At 40.9% G+C, this 20,798-nt stretch overlaps 3 protein-coding genes across 3 annotated transcripts; 2 read left to right on the top strand and 1 right to left on the bottom strand.

Moving 5' to 3' along the window:
- Nucleotides 1–5,523: 5,523 nt before the first annotated feature.
- Nucleotides 5,524–9,075, top strand: LOC139910359 (uncharacterized). The gene is made up of 2 exons (XM_078285379.1): nucleotides 5,524–5,695; nucleotides 7,965–9,075. Exons 1-2 carry the CDS (start codon nucleotides 5,524–5,526, stop codon nucleotides 9,023–9,025), a joined length of 1,233 nt encoding a protein of 410 aa, XP_078141505.1. The 3' UTR covers nucleotides 9,026–9,075.
- Nucleotides 9,076–12,071: 2,996 nt separating this feature from the next.
- On the bottom strand, nucleotides 12,072–13,932 carry LOC139910358 (uncharacterized). The gene is made up of 2 exons (XM_078285378.1): nucleotides 13,761–13,932; nucleotides 12,072–13,200 (listed from the first exon to the last, which is right to left on the bottom strand). Exons 1-2 carry the CDS (start codon nucleotides 13,930–13,932, stop codon nucleotides 12,224–12,226), a joined length of 1,149 nt encoding a protein of 382 aa, XP_078141504.1. The 3' UTR covers nucleotides 12,072–12,223.
- An 871-nt stretch (nucleotides 13,933–14,803) lies between these two features.
- Nucleotides 14,804–20,416, top strand: cenatac (centrosomal AT-AC splicing factor). The gene is made up of 11 exons (XM_071897715.2): nucleotides 14,804–15,064; nucleotides 16,011–16,177; nucleotides 16,314–16,412; nucleotides 16,508–16,574; nucleotides 16,753–16,815; nucleotides 17,248–17,315; nucleotides 17,431–17,545; nucleotides 17,646–17,676; nucleotides 18,165–18,266; nucleotides 18,925–19,057; nucleotides 20,010–20,416. Exons 1-11 carry the CDS (start codon nucleotides 14,948–14,950, stop codon nucleotides 20,101–20,103), a joined length of 1,056 nt encoding a protein of 351 aa, XP_071753816.2. The 5' UTR covers nucleotides 14,804–14,947; the 3' UTR covers nucleotides 20,104–20,416.
- The last annotated feature ends 382 nt before the right edge of the window (nucleotides 20,417–20,798 follow it).

Raw genomic sequence — 20,798 nt, 5'->3', positions numbered from 1 at the left:
AGTTTACAAAACATCCAGTTGTGGGAACGCAGGATCAACTAGGAGTACTGAGCCGAAACCAAACAAGAAACTGCACAAGTGTGGCAGTTGTAGTAAAGAATTTACCAAATCGACAAACTTAAAAGCTCACATGAGAACCCACACTGGTGAAAAGCCGTTTGGATGTGACACTTGTGGGAAAACTTTCACCCATAAGTCCAATTTAAATCAACACAAGAGAACTCACACAGGCGAGAAGCCTCATGCTTGCAACACCTGTGGGAAAAGATTCAGCCGTGGTGAGGATTTGAAACATCATATGAGAGTTCACACCGGTGAAAAACCTTACAGCTGTGTCCACTGTGGGAAGACGTTTGCCGATCGCTCATATCTCACAAAGCATATCCGAGTGCATACAGGGGAGAAACCTTATAAATGTCTTTTGTGCGGGAAAAGTTTTGCTCTCCGCTTCACTTTGACAAAGCACCCCAGAACCCACACAGGGGAAACGCCGTATAAGTGCAGCACTTGCGGGAAAGATTCCACTCAAAATACAAACCTGAAAATACACATGAGGAGACATACAGGGGAGACACCATACAGATGCAGTGTCTGTGGAGAAGGGTTCACCAACAGCTCAAACCTGAGGAAGCACATGACTGTCCATACTAGAGTTGTACAGAGTACCAGTGCTTAAAAAATGTCAAAATCTGTGATGGTTTTATTAGTTTGATTTAAATTTCTTATTAATTATTTTCCCCACAGCACAGCTGAGGGCATCACGAGCCATTCAGGCCAGGCAGTCGGTCAGTCAGTCAGGTAACGCTTAGTGAGATGTCGCTTCGTGAGAATGCTCACAGTGTCCATACTTGGGTCAGAGTCACTAGAGGTTTTATGCTCATTTCAAACATACACTCATCAATTAAATAAATTCTGTTTCCAGGGTTGTTTTGCAGTGGAACTTTAGCATCACTTTGTGTTTGTCTCAGGTATTACAGTTAATGCTTGCTTTTTTATGTGTGCATGTGTGTCTGTGTGAGAGAGAGAGGATGGATGTCAGGTCAGGCCTACCCGTTCATTGTGCTTTGACTTGTGGTTGAAGTTTTATTGTGACTGCATCAGTACAGTGGATGCTTTTAGCTGTCACAAGTGTGTGTGAACTGTGAAGTGTAGTTAATTTTAGTTTACCTTCGAAGTCCACAATAAAATAGAGGCAAAGTGATTAAAAAACAGTGATGCAGTTTTTTTTTTCAAATCATAGAATACATGCAAAATTTCCTGTCTGTGTCTGTCAGCCAAACCACCTACCTGTCTCTCTTAACTGTATATTTATCTGTCTGTATTTTCCTGCTTGGGTCTGTCAGTTAGTCCATCTATCAGTGGGTCGCTCAGTCATTCTGGGCTCCAGAGCTGCAGTGGCCCAGTGTCATTTTGAAAGCATGTGACAACTAAACACAAGTTTGCTATGTATTTTAAAGCTGCTAACATGTTTGTTTACATTGGCAATGTTTGTAAAGTGTTAATTCAAATAAACTGTATTTTTGAATTTCAATAAGTCCAACAGGTTTATTTTCCATAGATAAGTTAAACTCTTGAATGGAGTCTAGAAAACATGAATGCACTGCGAACTAGCAAGTGAAGGTCTAACTTTAAGGAATTTAATTAAATTATATTCATCAGAATCTACTCGGCCATGGGGGCAAAGGAGAGATCAATGTAGCTAAGCAGGTTAATGTTAACTGATTCTGATTGATGACCACCCTAGCGCTAGCATTTTCACTCTTTACTGTTGCGCACTCACAAGCTCTGAAACAATTTGAGAGCTTGTGAGTGTACAATGTTAGTTGTTGACCAGTCGCAAAATCACAGATCTTTGTCACACTGTACCAGGTTGTGCATTATAGCTTTATTTTAGTAGTGTTTTTTTCCAACCAAGAAAGCAATGACACCCCCCGCTCCCTCCTAAAAGATGTCAAAACACTACACAAGTGTACCAGTTCTGGAAAAGCTCTAGTTTAATACTTAATACTTTCTCATATGAAGAACTGTGACACTTTTTAAGCACTGGTACTCTGTTTAACTCTAGTATGGACAGTCAGATGCCTCTTCATGTTTGAGCTGGTGGTGAACCCTTTTCCACAGACACTGCATCTGTATGGTGTCTCCCCTGTATGGCTCCTGGTGTATTTTCAGTTTTGCTTTTTGAGTGAAAGCTTTCCCGCAAGTGCTGCACTTGAGCTGAGAGCAAATCTTTTCCCGCCCAAAAGACATTCATATGGTTTCTCCCCTGTATGCACTTGATGCCTTGTGAGATTTGAGGGGTCAATAAACTCTTTCCCGTGGTGGACACAGATGTAAGGTTTTTCACCTGTGTGAACTCCCTATGTTTCAAATCCTCACCACAGCTGAATCTTTTTCCGCAGGTGTTGCAAGCATGCGGCTTCTCGCCTGTGTGGATTGTAACATGTTGGTCTGAATCTGAATGCAGAGACTGGTGTTCACTGTGGTCACTTCCATCACAAGCAGGGGTTAACTTAAAAATATCAGCCTCCTCCTGCAGTAAAGGCTACTCTCCCTCCTGACTGGTGCAGAGTTCCTCCTGTTCCTCTTTAATCTGTGGAGGCTCTGGGTCCTCTTGACCCAGACTGAAGTTCCTCTGCTGGTTACAGTGCTGCTGGTCAAGGAGAACCTCCTCCTTAACGACAGATGGCTGTGGGGGGTCTGAAGGGGGAAGGAGAAAATATATCAATATATATAAATATAAACCTATATTTTAAGTATTCCGATGATATCTGAGTCCCGGGAGCCTGCAGTCAGCTCCTCCAATCATAAGTAGTGTATTAAAGGAATAGTTCACCAAAACATTTAAATTTGGTAATTATCTACTCATGTCAGTACAAACTTGTGCAGTGTAATCCAAGTCTTCTGACACCATGCGGTCTCTCTGTAAGTGGGAAAAAAACAACATTTTATCCGTTATTTAATGCGAAAGTCACGCACTGAAGCTGAATACAAAGGAGGAAGACTCAATTTGCATTAAATAATGGATCAAATTTCATTTTTTCCACCCACAGAGCGATCGCATGGCGTCAGAAGACTTGGATTATGCTGCAGCTTCTCCTGCAGCAAGCCTGGTAAATTGTACGAAGAAAAAAACACCCATCCGATTTTGTACTGGCATGAGGATGAGTAATGACCGAATTTTAATTTTGGGGTGAAGTATTCCTTTAACACAAGAGTCAACTGCAAGGCGGCTGTGAATTACAGCAAATGATTCAAATCGGGCTCATTGTGAGAGAAAAAGGAGAAAAAAGTAGAAAAAGCACACTGTATAAAACGCTTTTTTTTCTCTCTGTAAACTGTTTTTGATCCAGCACCTGTAGAAAGTATTTGGGATGTGCGCATTTTTTTTCCTACTTTATGGGTCCTTTGTATAATAATATAAAAAGGGTGACAGATTCCCTCTTTGTTTCACTAAGAACATTGTGCTTTTACAAACCTGTTCTGTGTAGCTTTATCTCAGGCTTCAAAACGATATCCAGCAGCCTGCGCTGACGGCCGATCTCTTCCTCGTACACTTCTATAGTTTTTTCAAACACTCCTAATATTTCCTCAGCAGCCGCAGTTAGTCGCTCGTTGACGAACGTCCTCAAACACTGGACTGTAGACATTTCCACTGAAGTAGATGAGATATTTTAACTTTGCAAGCAGCGCAGGCAGCGAAGTCTAAACAAACTCATTCAGCTAACCGAACTAGCTTGCCCGCACGACCTGTGTTCCGGATGGTTGGCTGTGTTCCGCCAGCTGAAATAAGAAGAACCAGCGGAACGAATCTCGGATGTTTCCGCTAGATACTTGTGTTCCGCCGGATCGAATAGTAACATGCAACATGACAGACTTCCGGTCCGATTTTTTTCAGAATAAAAGCGGAATTTCTACAAATCCACAACACTCAAATATTGATTAAAAAAATGTATTTTGCCCCAAAAACAAATAACGAGATGCAATTATATACTCTGTACAAAGTTTTTCTATGATAATAATTATAATAATTTTATTGATGGTTTTGTCCAAGTTGAACACATTAGCTTGGGCCCCTCTGCATCCTTGCTTGACAATGTTCTCCTACAGAGACACTAGAGTCTTTTAGGTAGTTTGCCCAAGATTAATTAGGTTACATACTTCCACTATGAAGCCTAATTACAGAATTCACTTTCACTTTGACAACTCATACATCACACACACTTTCGCTTTTCACCCTGAGTGAAGGTGTTCAGGCTCCAAACACCAAACAGAACAGCTTGTAAGGAGTAGCCTACAAACAAGTGAAAATACCACAACTGCTGCTATCAGCTTGTCATCACAAATTGGGACACTAATGATAACATTCAAAATAAAACGTAATAGCTAGGCTATACTTCTGCTAAAGTAGGCCTACTGCAATGTTAGGAATCTTTGTAGTGGATGAAATACCTTTACTAGCTCCTTCTCATACTGCAAAAGTGAATCCATAATTTCAACATCTAATACTATGCTGTTACCATACTCTCTTTTCATGGTGAAATCTACAACTATGCTTCCCCAATCAGATTTTACAATAACTGGCAACATCACCAACTCAAAGTTCCACCAATTTTCTGAAGGTTCTGGAACTTTGGGAAGAACACTGATGTCATCGCACCAAAGGCTTTCCAAGTTTTGGCTCACAAAAGTGGGATAACAAATATGTGCAGCCTTGTCTTTAGCATTTGAGAGCAAGAGGTGATGTACTCTTCAATTGTGCTGTCATTCAGCCATCTACCTTTTGATACATGATCAAAGTTCTGGTTCTGGTTGGTTTTTGATGCTGTTTGCATCTATCTGTACATCTGTGATTTTGCTCCTGTTCTTGAAAGCGGAGTAATTTTACACTCTGGGTTTTCTCATATGACACGAGAAGGAAGCTTGCTTTAGTCAGCATTTTCTTCATGAAGTTAAAGAAATAACTGGTTGTTGCTTGTGATGGCTTTGTCTTGTTATGATGCCTCATTGTTATAGGTGTGCAATACCAAAAATGAGAACTTGTCAAAAAATTTAATTATATTGGAGACAGCATAGTTGGCTTAGTTATATAAGCAGGGCAGAGTGAAACTTTCTGGAAAATCTTTGCCCCTTTGCATCTGGAGAAGTAAGGTATGTGGTGAGTGAATTATATGGACAGGGCTTTCCTGCTCACACTTTTTACATGGGCTTTTGTCTCTATAGAACAGCTGTGTAAAAGACTCCTTGATGCTGTGTGTGTTCTGAATGCAGTGCAAGTTGTTTCATTGTCTTGCTAAAAGTTGCTGCAGCAAAAATACTTTTTTTGAGGGTCAAAATTTGAGTGTTGTGGATTTGTAGAAATTACACTTTTATTCTGAAAAAATCAGACTCGGCTGGCGGAACACAAGCGCGTTTAAGATGACGCAATTTACAGGAGAAAAAGCAGAACCAAACGTTCGGTTTAGCTGAAAGAGTTTGGTAGTCTGGCTGCTTGCAGAGTGTCTCATGTCTACTTCAGTGGAAATGTCTACAGTCCAGTGTTTGAGGACGTTCGTCAACGAGCGACTAACTGCGGCTGCTGAGGAAATATTAGGAGTGTTTGAAAAAACTATAGAAGTGTACGAGGAAGAGATCGGCCGTCAGCGCAGGCTGCTGGATATCGTTTGGAAGCCTGAAATAAAGCTACACAGAACAGGTTTGTAAAACTAGAATGTTCTTTGTACGTTATTCTTCTTAGTGAAACTTAGGAGGATCGGCCATTCATTATATAGCTATTATAATGGTTCCACAAAAGCAGACCGATTTGAATCAATTGAGGTATAGATTATTCTCAAGCCTTTGCTAGTAGTTGAGTCGGGATTGGCTCATGTGTTTACACATTACTTCTGACTGTGCTGGCTCATTTATTTACCCAAACAGATGTACATAATCCTTCACTTGTCTTCTTTCACTGCGCTAACATCTCCTTTGCACAAATTAATTTTAAAACTTAGTTAAAAACAAGTATACCCCAAATCTCCATTGTAACGAAATCAAAGATGGCGCAGGACTGCGTGTGTTTAGTTTGTACATTGCAATCCTGGTTGATTTATCATTACTTGTGTATCAGAGCTAAGGCACAGAATCATTCACATGGGAAGGCCTATACGAGCCTTTGAGCATTTTAGATGTGTGATAGGCCTGCCACTCATTCACAAATGTACAAAAGTAGTGACCTCAAACTTTACACATGACAAAATTCACTGTAAGATAACCATCATTGCTGAAGGGTTCAACTTCAATGTAAGTTAATGCACTTTTCCCCTCAATCTTCCTCTCTGTTTTTTTCTTAAACTCCTGGATGGACAGTGAATTGAACCCAGGTCATAAAATGATTGCTCTTATTCCTTATCATTTAGGGTAGACAGACATTTTCGTGTCCAGATGTAGTGGCAGTCCGCCTGTCTTTGGGTCTACATGCAGGCCTTCCCCTGCTGGTCTGGGCTTCAGTCCCACCAGAACCTTCTCTGATGTTTTCCCCTACTCTACACTACATACCCCCCTCAGCTTTCCTATTGTCTCAAGAATTTAAATAACTAAGGGGAGTGGATTGGCCACTCTCAAAGCAAAACACTGTAATTTACCCATTATAAAGAGAAGCAAGACTAGAGCCAAGGTGTGTATCATGACTTTCCCCAGTGTTTCCCCAGTCACAGGGAGGAATTAAGAAAAGCAAAACACAAAGATGGAAACACAAATGCGATTTAGTCTACAAGTGAAGTTTGTGAAAGGTCACTGTGGCTCAGTGGTCTAAGGACATGGCCTAAAGTACAGGCCACAGGAGTGAAGGTCATGAGTTCAAGTCCTGCTCATGATGTTTGTTGCATGTCATCCCCATCTTCCCTGTCAGTCCAGTGAATGCTGCCCAATAAAGTAACAATGTCTAAATATGTTCTTCACAAAAATTGATTAAGGTCATAGATCATAGTAGTCAGATGGCGTGTATATATAGGCCCACTTATTTGTAAAGTCATGAATTGTTTTGATTTTTTTTCATTACTAATAAACATGAACCCATTTTTACAATCCGTCTTATATTTAGGACAATTTAGAGATAGAAGGTTGTTTTTGAACTGCAATTCAGAACCTAAATATACTTTTGTACCTCTTTCCCTTTAAATAGTGTGTACAGAAAATACTTTATGAGGTTATATTCTTTTTGGCCACTGAACATGACAAGCGTCCACGGGATTGACAGCGTAAACAGTGTATCTGTGCACAGAAGACACCTGGTGGCTGAAATACGATACACAACATGCCATTACGAGCATCCCAAAGAGTCTATACAAGATGTTGTACCAAGTGCTTCATTTTCGTGTGTGGTTTCCAAACGACTGCTCTGTGACGGCTCAAACTTTCACCCTTCCTCCTAGGCCTTAATATCATGTGGACGTTACCATCAAAGTTTCAATAAAGTCTTTAGTTTTCCCAAAAATGCAGCATGATTTTGATTCAAAGCTGCTGCACGCACAGTTCACACAGCCCTTCAGAATAAAAGTCCCATGGCAATATACCAAAACGTAAGAGAGGAGGAGTGCGCACAATACTTTGCGGGTTAAGAAACAAGTAAAATGTAAACTTTACTGTCATTCAGAACTTGCTTCTTACTCCGCCATGTATTGTGCACATCCCTTCTCTCTCACAAGTGGTATGGTATGGTATGTTGCCAAGGGACTTTTAAACTGAAAAATTAAGGGCTTGTTAGGTTGATTTATACAGAAGTCTTTGGGACAATACTAATGGCACATACAAATCAACCCCATCTAACATCCAGTTGGGACTAATGGAGCAGCACAAGACCCTTTGGGAGAGACAACAACCAATACAACCAAAGGGTCTTGTGTCAGGGCTTATCTTTATACTACTTAAATATAGGCTTTTATTTGTTTGATCAAGTGTCCCTTCCTTTCTCCTCCCCCCTTCAGACCCCCCACAGCCACCTGTCGTTAAGGAGGAGGTTCTCCTTGACCAGCAGCACTGTAACCAGCAGAGGAACTTCAGTCTGGGTCACGAGGACCCAGAGCCTCCACAGATTAAAGAGGAACAGGAGGAACTCTGCACCAGTCAGGAGGGAGAGCAGCCTTTACTGCAGGAGGAGGCTGATATCTTTAAGTTGACTCCTGCTTGTGATGGAAGTGACCACAGTGAACATCAGTCTCTGCATTCAGATCCTTACCAAACTCAGAGTGTAGCAGAGAAAGAGGCTCTAGCCAACATCTCATCTGAATCTAACAGAGAGGGCTCTGCAGTATCAGAACCAGACAGTGACCGCCAGCTCCTCTCTCACAACTGTCATGTAGCTGAGAGCCAAGGTTACAAAACATCCAGCTGTGGGAACGCAGGATCAACTAGGAGTACTGAGCCTAAACCAAACAAGAAACTGTACAAGTGCGACAGTTGTAGTAAAGAGTTTCCTAACTTGATGAATTTAAAAGCTCACATGAAAACCCACACTGGGGAAAAGCCTTTCAGATGCAGAATCTGCGGAAAAGGATTCACCTGTCAATCAAAACATGACCAGCATTTTATAATCCACACAGGCGAGAAGCCGCATGCTTGCAACAGCTGTGGGAAAACATTCCGCCGTGGTGCAGACTTAAAAAATCACATTAGACTTCACACAGGGGACAAACCTTACAGCTGTGTCCACTGCGGGAAGAAGTTTGTACACAGATCAAATCTCACAAAGCATCGCCGAGTGCATACAGGGGAGAAACCTTATAAATGTCTCTTTTGTGGGAAAAGATTTGCTGTCAACTCGGCTTTGACAAAGCACACCAGAATCCACACAGGGGAAAAGCCGTTTAAGTGCAGCATTTGCGGGAAAGCTTTCACTGAAAAAACATCCCTGAAAGTACACACAAGGAGCCACACGGGGGAGAGGCCATACAGATGCAGTTTCTGTGGACAAGGGTTCGCCAATGGCTCAAACCTGAAGAGGCACATGACTGTCCATACTAGAGTTGCACAGAGTACCAGTGCTTAAAAAGTGTCACAGTTCTTCATATGAGAAAGTATTAAGTATTTAACTAGAGCCTTTCCAGAGCTGGTACGCCTGTGCAGTGTTTCGACACCTTTTAGGGGGACACCTTTTTTTTCGTGGAAAGAAAAAAAAACACACTACTTATTGTATAATAAAGCGATAATGCACAACCTGGTACAGTGTGACAAAGATCTGTGATTTTACGACTGGTTAACAGCTAACATTGAGGCAGAAAATTGAGAGCTTGTGAGTGCACAACAGTAAATAGTGAAAATGCTAGCGCTAGGCTGGTACTCAAGTTAACTACATTGACCTCTACGTTTGTCTGCATATGGAGCAGTGAAAAGCACCCATCTACCAAATCTTCAACACTCCTAAACAAAAAAAAAGCAAAACCAAAGCTGGATTTACTAACTAGCTAAACTACAGACAAAAATGTTCTAGTCCTTTAGGTCCTTTGGACAGGCCCCAGACTACATTTTAGATCTTTTAATTCCATATGAGCCTGTTTGTAACCTGAGGTCTGTGGGAAAGTCTCTCCTAGTTGTTCCTAGATCTAAATTAATTTCAAGAGGGGATCGAGCATTTTCTGTCAGGGCCCCAAAACTATGGAATGCACTTCCCGAAGAGCTCAGATTAGCTAAGTGTGTATCGACTTTTAAAACATTCTTAAAGACCCACTTTTTTTAGATTGGCTTTTCTATAAACTTTTTTCTCTACACATTTTCAAGTTATCATTTGTGATTTTATCCTTGTTTTCTCTGTGTTAAATTGTCACTGTTTTATTTGTGTTTTATTATTCTTTTATTGTGTAAAGCACTTGTAACTTCTGTTTTGAAAAGTGCCATATAAATAAAGTTATTATTAAAATGTATTATTACTATTAGGTCTTCTTTTCCCCCCGTTACAACACTCTACTGCTGCAGTAGTAAGAAAGCTAATGTCGGCTAACTGACGAGGAAGCACTATTTTATGTTATGGTTTTATTTTTGAAAGGCCCAGTGCAATGAGAATTGCATTTCTCAATTTCATGGTCTAATTTAACAAAGGAGCTGTTAATGTCAATTTATCCAAATTAGTCAACATTGTTGAACTTTGGCCTTTGAAAAACTTTCCCTCTGGCTGTCAACAGAATTAAGCACAGAATTCCAATCTACTTCCTGGTGTAAATGATGTCACCGGGTTTTAATGAACACTCTGATTGGTCGACAGTATGCATAGTTAATGTGGTGTCCGACAATAGCCAGCCAGTTACTTGCAAACTAGCCATAATCTCTAAACTTAAGTCCGAAGCACGATTCCAAAACAACAGAGCACAGATAAAGATCCCGGAAGTTAACTTGCCAACTGAGGCTGCATCAGACAGTGACTTGGCCGGGCTTGTCTGTCTCTTTTGCCCCCATGGCCGACTAGACTCTGATAATTATTAATTTAATTCAATTAATTAAAGTTAGACCCTCAATTGCTAGTTTGCAGTGCGTTTTCTAGACTCCATATAGGCAGATTAGTGGTCAGTAGTGCCTTCAAGGTTGGTCTGATTCAAAAGGGAAGACTGATTCCATCTGTGATTCGCTTCTCTCCTAACTTTGTTCCAGACTGGTTTGTCAGATAGCCTCAGAGGCCAGTATGAAATAATACTACTGTGCCAGGCTCTGAGGCTATCTGACAAACCAGCCTGGGAGGAAGCCTGGAAGGAGGATGCAATGTGAAGTAGCGTGATAAGTATCATCATTTAATATCAACCTCTGAGGCTATCTGACAAACCAGTCTGGAAGGAGGACGCTATGGTCGGACTGAAAACCTGCATAGTCTTGGGCCTCCATGACACCTGGTTAGACACCCCTGTTCTAGACTAACACTTCCCTTTATAATATACATACCACTGACCAATGCTGGGGGTCCTAACCCTCACCTTTCATATCAGCCAACACTGTGGAAAAGAACCCTTTTCCTAACACAACCCAGTCTCTCTCATTTCCAACAGATGTACCTATACTCCACTGGTTAACAAAGTTCCAGCAGTTTGTCGTGCCATTGATTTGTCTCCTTAAGACAGAAATCTCGACAATGTTCTTAAATCTCCAATTGAGAAGGTTTTTGTCCACATACCTTCCAAGATGTATATACATACAATTCCTCTTTAACTTATCCATGGAAAATAAACTTTTTGGATTGATTGAAATTCAAAAATACAGTTTATTTTAATTGACACAAACATTGCCAATGTAAACAAAACATGTTAGCAGCTTCAAAATACATAGCCTCTGGAGCCCAGAATAACTGAGTGACCCACTGATAGATGGACTAACTGACAGACCCAAGCAGGAAAATACAGACAGATAAATATACAGTTAAGAGAGACAGGTAGGTGGTCTGACTGACAGACAGGTAATTTTGCATGTATTTTATGACTAAAAAAAAAAAAATCTCCATCACTGTTTTTTAACCACTTTGCCTCAGTTTTATTGTGTACTTGTTTGAAATGAGAGTAAGACCTCTAGTGACTCTGACCCAAGTATGGACATTGTGAGCATTCTAAAATCATTTTGATATTTGTAATCATAGATGAGGGCCACAAAAAAACAAACAAATCCACAATAATTGTGCCAAATGGTTATTTCAAGTGTAACACTGCAACACTGTTGATAGTCTCACGTTTTGTTAACTGCTCTGCAGAACTGGTTGTTTTTTTTTAAACATCTCAGAAACCTCACATTTATACCTCAAACTACAATAAATTCTGATTCATCATGCTCAATTATTTTCTACAAACCTGTTCACCTGCATAGCAACAAAACAAGTGGCTGTAGCTCATTTGTTTTCAATCATGTGCCATCGAGACCCAAGAGGTTCAACACTACAGCAGCTGATTTCACCAAGCAACACAACTTCAACCAGAGAGAGGAACTATCTGGTGAAATCAGCTGGTGAAGAGTTTGGTTGGAATGAAAACATGCATACTCTTCAGTCACAATGGCACAGGATTGAAAACCACTAAGCTAGGTGACAAGAAAAGGCTTTGTTCACAATATTATAATAAATGTTGCTGCTCATCAAACATCTGGAAAAAAACAAACAAGATGTTCGGTTGGCGAAGCTCAGTCACAGTATTCCCTGTGGGATTCTTGTGGTACTTTGATTACCAGTCATAAGTGTATTCAAACTTTTTAACAAATTTGCATTTCAATAATGCGACACTTTTTAAGCACTGGTACTCTGTGCAACTCCAGTATGGACAGTCTTGTGCTTCTTCAGGTTTGAGCTGCGGCTGAACCCTTCTCCACAGAAACTGCACTTATACGGCTTTTCCCCTGTGTGGGTTCTGGTGTGTGTTTTCAAAGTGGAGCTCACAGCAAATCTTTTCCCACACAAAAGACATTTATAAGGTTTCTCCCCTGTATGCACTCGGAGATGCGTTGTGAGATATGAGCCGTCGCCAAACTCCTTCCCGCAGTGGACACAGCTGTACGGTTTCTCACCTGTGTGAACTCTCATGTGCCTTTTCAAATCGTCACCACGGCTGAATCTTTTCCCACAGGTGTTGCAAGCATGAGGCTTCTCACCTGTGTGGATTGTAACATGTTGGTCACGCTTCAATTTAGAGCTTAATCCTTTTCCGCAAATTCTGCATCTGAAAGGCTTTTCCCCTGTGTGAGTTATCTTGTGAGATTTTAACTTTGATAAGTAAGAAAACTCTTTACTACAACTGTCACACTTGTACAGTTTCTTGTTTGGTTTCGGCTCAGTACTCCTAGTTGATCTTACGTTCCCACAGCTGGATGTTTTGTAACCTTGGCTCTCAGCTACATGACAGTTGTGAGAGAGGAGCTGGCGGTCACTGTCTGGTTCTGATACTGCAGAGCCCTCTCTGTCAGATTCAGATGAGATGTTGGCTAGAGCCTCTTTCTCTGCTACACTCTGAGTTTGGTAAGGATCTGAATGCAGAGACTGATGTTCACTGTGGTCACTTCCATCACAAGCAGGAGTCAACTTAAAGATATCAGCCTCCTCCTGCAGTAAAGGCTGCTCTCCCTCCTGACTGGTGCAGAGTTCCTCCTGTTCCTCTTTAATCTGTGGAGGCTCTGGGTCCTCTTGACCCAGACTGAAGTTCCTCTGCTGGTTACAGTGCTGCTGGTCAAGGAGAACCTCCTCCTTAGCGACAGATGGCTGTGGGGGGTCTGTAGGGGGAAGGACAAAAGTAACTACTCTTTTTATAGTGGTAGGAACAAGGGACACTTGATCAAACAAATAGAAACCTAAATTTTAGATAGAAAATGTGCTCAGTAGAGCAAAGACCTCCGCCACGTGTGACAACCACCTTTTGATGATATTCCACGCCCACCTCCACGCCTCCTTTTGGCCAATCGACATGAAAAGTTAACCAGTTCTTCCGTGGCCCATAACCAACCATCACACCAAGTTTTGTGCAAATCCGTGCCTAACTCTTAGAGATATCCTGCTAACAGGCGGACAAACACACAGACATATACCTCCTTGGCGGAGGGAACTATAAGGACAGTATCCGAGTCCCGGGAGCCTGTAGTCAGCTCCACTAATGGGCAATTATGATCTATTACTCAATTGATCCAAATCGGGCTGCTTTAAAAGGTGGAACCTATGAGGTGACTATTTGTTTCACTAAAAACATTGAAATTGTGAAACCATTGCATAATAATATAATATGGGTGACAATTATTGTTTCAACAAGAATAACAAACAACATTGTGATTTTACAAACCTGTTCTGTGTAGCTTTATCTCAGGCTTCCAAACGATATCCAGCAGCCTGCGCTGACGCTCGATCTCTTCCTCGTACACTACTATAGTTTTTTCAAACACTCCTAATATTTCCTCAGCAGCCGCAGTTAGTCGCTCGTTGACAAACGTCCTCAAACACTGGACTGTAGACATTTCCACTGAAGTAGACACGAGATACTGTACAAGGAAGACAGATAATCCAACTCTCAGCTACAGCTAACAGAACTAGTTTTTGGAATAAAACGGCTGTGTTCCGCCAGCTCAAAAAATAATAAGACTTCCGGTCCGACTTTTTCAGAATAAAAGCGTAATTTCTAGAAATCCACAACACTCAAATGTTGACTAAAAAAACGTATTTTGCCCCAAAAAACAAATAACAAGATACAACTATATACTCTGTACAATGTTTTTCCATGATAAGAATTGTTGTAATCATTTAGTTGAAGGTTCCCCTCTACATTTAAACAGAGATTTGGCATTTTTGGACTACATAGGCTACACAGATTAAACACTACGCAGGCCACCTTTCATTGTAAGTGCACAAATTATATGTCAAAACACTCCTACAGACCTGTACTTTAACTACAAACTAACATTTAGGTCCAAGCTGTTTAAGAAAAGTGATGACAGGCCCTCAAAGTCAGCCATAGTGTAATAATGTGACATTTGCAGAATAAAGTGGACACTGTACAGTTTACCTTTCACTGTAACTGCACAAATTAGAATAAAATCGTAATTTCTAAAAACTTCCGCCGGAACGTTACAATGATTTTATATGGAAAGCGTTCCGCTTATCGTGGTTATTTTATTTATTTAAAGCTATTATCACATTGAGTATGTAACATAGCTATAAAAACGTCAAAACGAACAGAGCGTGTATACTGGTTACTAGATGGTAAAGATTGCAATAACGCAGATTAGACATTATCGCATCATCGTTAGACACGAAGTCGGAACTGAAAAACGGGGGAAACATAGCTGGACGACACTGCTTCCTCTAGCCGACTATGCTAACGTTAGCCGACATTAGCTTGCCTGCTACCCGAACCCGAGTAGACGGACAGACGGACTGGAAAGAACACCGAGATGCATAGAAAATTCTGCTTCTAGTTTAGATAGACCGCTTATTCATTAATTATATTGTGTCCGTGTCTTGCAGATTGGCTAGATGGGTGCATTTTATTGTGCCACATGTAGGCAAACGTCTTTCTCTGGCAAGGGGCACATCTTCGGAAAAAGTCACCAAAGCAGACTCAGAGTGGTTCTTCTCAAATTCTTAGAAAAGGTAAGCAGGCTAACTTTTAACTGGTTCTGACTGATGACCAGAGTTTTGACCAGTTAATGTTGTGCACCCACAGGCTCTCTAAACAGTCTTCTGGCTTAATGATAGCTGTTAACCAGTCTCAACATCACAATTGTTTGTCACACCGTGCCAAGCTGCGAATGGTTATATCTGTATTTTACAATAGCCAAGAAAACAGAAATCCCCGTACAAAGGTGTTTTTCTGGGATTCCTTTTCACATCCAAGTTTTTTCATACTTTCACAATGGCCACTAGGAGGCGCAAACATCAAGGAAATCACATCTTCAACGATCATTTATTGGCATAGAATGAAAAGTGCCATCATGTAAACAGTTGTCCACGTTGGTGGAGAAGTCAAGTGACAGAACTTGTCTCCATTTGTTTAAATGGTTTGAGATCAGATGTGATAGTGATCTTAATATATACACTGGCTTAAAAGGCAGTATTGTGTCTATATATTCTGTATCTATATATTAAGTCACTGTCTATGGGCCTATATCAGTCCCCACACTGGTAAAAAAAAAAATACCATAATTACATCAAAGACATTTTAAGGGTTATACTTGGATGTTCTGTGTTTTCTGTTGATATGTAGGCCTAATAGTTTTTATTGGTAGGTCTATGAATTGGCTAAAACTATTATGAAAGCTGATGGGTCACAATGTAGTCTATTGCGGACAACATTTTAGATTTTTTAGTGATTTGTTTTGCTTTTTCCATCAGAACAGTCAAGTATGCGATAAAAAAATGACTTCTTCGCACTTAAAAAGGCCTGCCCACATTGTTACTGAACAGCAGTTGTAATACTTGGGCATTACTGTTATGCTGCCCCACATAGCATAGCATGATAGTTTGATTTCTTTTTTTCCCTTGAAACAGAAAGATAACTTGACCTTCCTGTTTTTGCTGACTCCATTGTCTCTCTCAGGTGAAAGAAGCCCGGCGAACAATTAAAAAACCCCTAGTAGAGAAGTTTGATTGCACTCAGCATCGGCATATGTTCTGGTGCTACTGCTGCGGGCTTCAAATTGAAAGAAATGTCACCGATGGCAACATGACTGTGCTGTACGGGGGCTTGTTGGAGCATATGGCCACGTAAGCTTATTTTTTATTTTCACTTTTTTCAGCTACGCTTCACGTTCACACCAAGTACCGAGTACAATCACAGAGTTTTACTGTTAGCTGATATCTGTTGTATCTAATACATTTTGAATGCTGTCACTGCTTTCAGACCAGAACACAGGAAGAATACACACAAGTTCTGGTGGGAGAACAAGGCCGACCCCAAGCTTAGAGACAAGGTCATCATCACAACGGAAGAAACCGAAAGGTAAACTTACAGAGCCAGACGTCTATGCGTAAAAGCTAGTTTGGAAAAGTGAGGATTCTCTACTGAGGATTTATTGTTTTTTTTTTATTTTTCAGGTTCAAAGCTGAGGTGGAAAAAGTATTGGGCACATTTGTGGAGAAGGAGGATGAATTCATTAAACAGGTAACGCACAATCTCATTCTTTTTGTTTTGAGATTAGCTTTGCATAAACCTTGAAGACAAGGTAAACAGTTTTAGTGCCTTTTCTCAAGAGCACCTTGGTGGTAGTTGTTATGAGATGCTGTTTAGCCCAGGTCTAGCTGATGATCTATATTTTTTTTTTGTTTTTTTGTGCACCCAGCAAGCGGATCACATCCGGGCCCAGGAGAAGCATCGTCAGGAGGTCCTCCAGTCCCATATAGAGGTTTGTTTTCCCAGGATGCAAGGGCAGTATCCCTCCCTGTGGCCTCACACTGTTTTTCTTTTCCTCGTTATGAGTTGTGTTTAGGAGTTTAGGGTGGGAAATTGCCACCATCCACTAGCCGAATGCTGGTAAATGTCTGGCTGTGGCTGGCAAGTTTGTCATCTCTACTAGCCACTTAAGCAGGTAACCAACCATCATTTGGAGGTTCTATTCAGTTCCTAAACAAAAGAAAGAAAGAGAGGGGGGAAAAAGTAGATAGATGGAGAAAATAAAGAGCATTGGAGAGGGAGAGAAAAACACAGAGATTAAGAGAGACAAAGAGTGAAATGGCGAGATATTTGTAACAGTTTGTGAGGACTGTGATGATGGGGCGTGGGTAGTGGTCAGCCTTCCTCTATGAACTACTGTTGGCTTTTCCTGAATCAACATCAGCCCGAGGCAGAGCTGGAGTTGCCCAACGGAGCCCACGGCCCCGGCTCCTCTGTGGAGGAGGCTGCTAGGTAACGTTTCCACCGGCGACATTGTACACCTTTTCGCATATCATCACCAAAAATGACTTGAGATGACACTTGTAGATTTGAAGCTCATCTTGTCTGATGTCGTCTGGGAGAAAAGCTCTCACTTTAGGCCACAGGGCTCAGGGCAGCAGGCGGGGCCCAGCTGGGTCGACCCGATGGTGGAGGTGCAGTGGGCCGGACCAGGACAAGGCCTGACGTTCATCGGTTACCAGGTAGACGCACAGCCCTTGTAAAAAAAAAAAAAAAAGTGTTTCAGGTTTGTTATACAAGTGTAAATGCTTAACTTGATGCATTGTTTTTCCTCTTTCCCAGGATTCGTCAAACAGTGGAAATGTTCACACAGGTAAAATAATGTTGAAAATATTCATGTATGTAATGTTAATGTACCTGTAGAATTGCACAGATATATTGAAGGGTTCGCTTGGCAATTGATATGGAATGAGTGATGAACAGGAGAAGTGGGTGAACTCAAATACGTATTTCACATGTGGCCCTAATCCTCTTCCGTGCATGTTTGTTTTGTTTTGTTTGTCATATTTATATTGAATGCTCTGTTGTGGAAAAGAACAGATATGCTTTATGCACTACGTGGCATAAAAACAGAAAATGTATAGTCACGTATACATTGGGATGGAACAACATTATTTTCCTGTACTTTTACCGTACCACAAATGTTTTTGTGTAATTTCCAAACTTTTCAAGTCCTGGAAATTGCTACATTTGTTTTCCATACATCCCAAACCTGTGTAGGAACCCTGCATCTCTCCCAAGAGTTATTATGACTTCTGTGCTCAATGCGTCTCTTGAGCATGTAGCCGTTGTGTGTTGTAGGAGCGATCCCTCCTTGGTTCCAGGACGACCCGCTGGAGGGAAGCTCCGGAGCAGCAGCGCAGCAGGAGATCGGCCCGTCGCTCCAAGACTTCCTCAAACAGAGTAGGAAATGCACTCACAACACAAAACCTCCACATTACACATTTAATAGCTGAGAATGTCTTGTGATTTTTTTAAAAAAAAAGTTGTAATGTGTTATGTCAATTTTATAAAAACAGTTTCAGCCCAGCAATCGGTTTGGTCAAAGATGTGTTCCAACCATGATGATAATTCCTATGAGTGTTTTATTGGTTGCTATGGCATCTCTTGTGGTAACCAGGGAGCTAATTTAGTGATATTTCTTGTTTTCTTCTGGTTTCTTTACTCGTTCTAAAAGCCATAATACGCTTGAAGATGTTCTTGATTTGTTCTTTGCCGCCTACTATCACATCACTGTCGCACCCATGATCATAATAAAGAACACCCTCTTGAGTATTACTGCTATACTAACTGTAATCACAGCATCAACATATTAGTCCCTGACCTTCATCTTAGACAGGAATCTGTTATATATATGTTAACCTTTATCTTTATTTATCCATATAGTTCCATCAATATGACGATTCTCTTTTTCAAGGTAGACCAGGCTAAAAAGAAGTTGCAGAACAGTTGCAGACAAACAACGTAGAGCAACATTCAAAGGCACATAAAACAATACAATCAAAAAATCACATGAAAGATAAGAGGATAATCAAAATGTGCTTCTTCTGTCTTTTGCCAGAGGAGCAGGAGAAGCTGAGGAAGCTACCGCCAAACAGAGTCGGGGCCAACTTTGACCACAGCTCCCAGACGGACGCCAACTGGCTGCCGTCGTTCGGCAGAGTGTGGAACAGCGGCCGGCGCTGGCAGTCCAGGTGAGATCACTTCTGTAGCAGCAGTCTTGTTTGAATGAGACGACTGAATGATTAGGGATGGAACGATATATCGAAAAATAATATATAACAACACAAAAATGTGACAATACTTATCGTGGGGCAGAAACATTTCGTAGTTAGTAATGTTTTATTGGGTGAAGTGGGGGAAAACTGTTTTTTCTTGGGGTGTAAAATGGCCACCAGGAACCAGCCAAATCCTTGTACATTTTGGCTGTGGCTGGTAAGTTTGTCTGCTCTAACAGCCACTTTGGCAGGTGACCAACCATCATTTGGAGGTTCTTTTCAATTTTAAAAATCATATTTGGTTGGAGAAATATTGCCCTATTATTTGTCCACTTGAGAAGAATAATTCAACCTACAGTTTTTCAAATTGTAATGGTATAGGTGAAAAATATTTAGCTTTTTAATTTCACCCAGAACTTGATGCATGTTTTTTTTTCCTGCCTTTTAGTGTTCTTGATCACATTCCTGCAGAAAACAGCATACCACAAGTGACACTCCAGTTTGCCTAGTTCATAGCTATAAAATACCTTGCACACACGTGCAAAACCACATTCATTCAGATAAAAGCAACCTGCATTCTCTCTCCCAGGCTGCCAACAGATTACTTGTTTTCACATTTGTCTACAAGCTAAATCTAGATTTAGATAGTATTGAACTGGGGCTTTTTATCAACAGGCCACAGTTGGCTGGTGAATCTCCAAAATTAACCAGCCAAACCAGTTAATTGCAGCCTTTTGCTTCAGTGCCCCTCTGTTTAATGGAGTTTTTAAAGAAAGAATTTGCACCAGCATTTCTAACATTCACTAACACAAGACTGCTGCCAAACCTGCTGTTTGTATGTCTTGTTTGTTCATCAGTACAGTAGATTAACTGGAGGATCTCGTGGATCTCTATACATATGGATGTGATGGATTTTATTTGTCAACAGGCACCAGTTCAGAGAAGAGGAGGGGCACACAAACAGACAGAAGAGGAAGAGGGAGCATGGTACAGAGGGGGCGAAGAAAACAAAAACTCAGTAGCTGACAAATTCTGTCAGTAGTCCGGAGTATGTACAGAATGTATGTATGAAAGGATGTATATAGTTTGTAACATTTGAATAAAATTTGTATACTGTGTATGTTTCTGAGTAGTAGGACAACCACAGAGAACCTGCTGTCGGCCACAGAGGGGTGTGTACCTGGGGAAATGTAACCTTCTCTAACATAACATGAAAAATTCCCTGAACATTGTAAAGATTTTAACTTTGTAAGTTTGTATGTAAAGCAGCGCCTATTAGACATGTTCATGTTACAAAGTTACCTTTGAGAATGGCACTTCTGAATAAAACATGCATGATGCAATTTCACAACAACTTTTCTGCCTTTTTATACATGCATATATATATATATATATATATATATATATATATAAAAGGAAAGTTTACTAAGCTTGTATGCTCTTTTTCAACTTTTACTTTCCCTGCCAAGATACTCCAATTTCTGCCAATAAACTGCAGGGGGCGCCAGTCACACAGCTACCAGAGGCTAGAGGAAGAGATGCTCAAGAACAGTGTTGAGATGATAAAGGCAGTGTGTTGAAGGATATCGTTGAGACAACAAAAAATGTTATATGATGCATGATAGCACGTTTATAGACTGATGTCTGTATGTATAGATGTAGTTTTGGAATACCAATACCTGGGGGACCCCAGTCAAAAGCACCCAATTCCGCCTAT

Source organism: Centroberyx gerrardi, chromosome 8 (assembly GCF_048128805.1).
Source record: "Centroberyx gerrardi isolate f3 chromosome 8, fCenGer3.hap1.cur.20231027, whole genome shotgun sequence".
Lineage (NCBI taxonomy): Eukaryota > Metazoa > Chordata > Actinopteri > Beryciformes > Berycidae > Centroberyx > Centroberyx gerrardi.
Note: the sequence above shows the minus strand (reverse complement) of the source record. Positions and strands in the feature narration are given on the sequence as shown.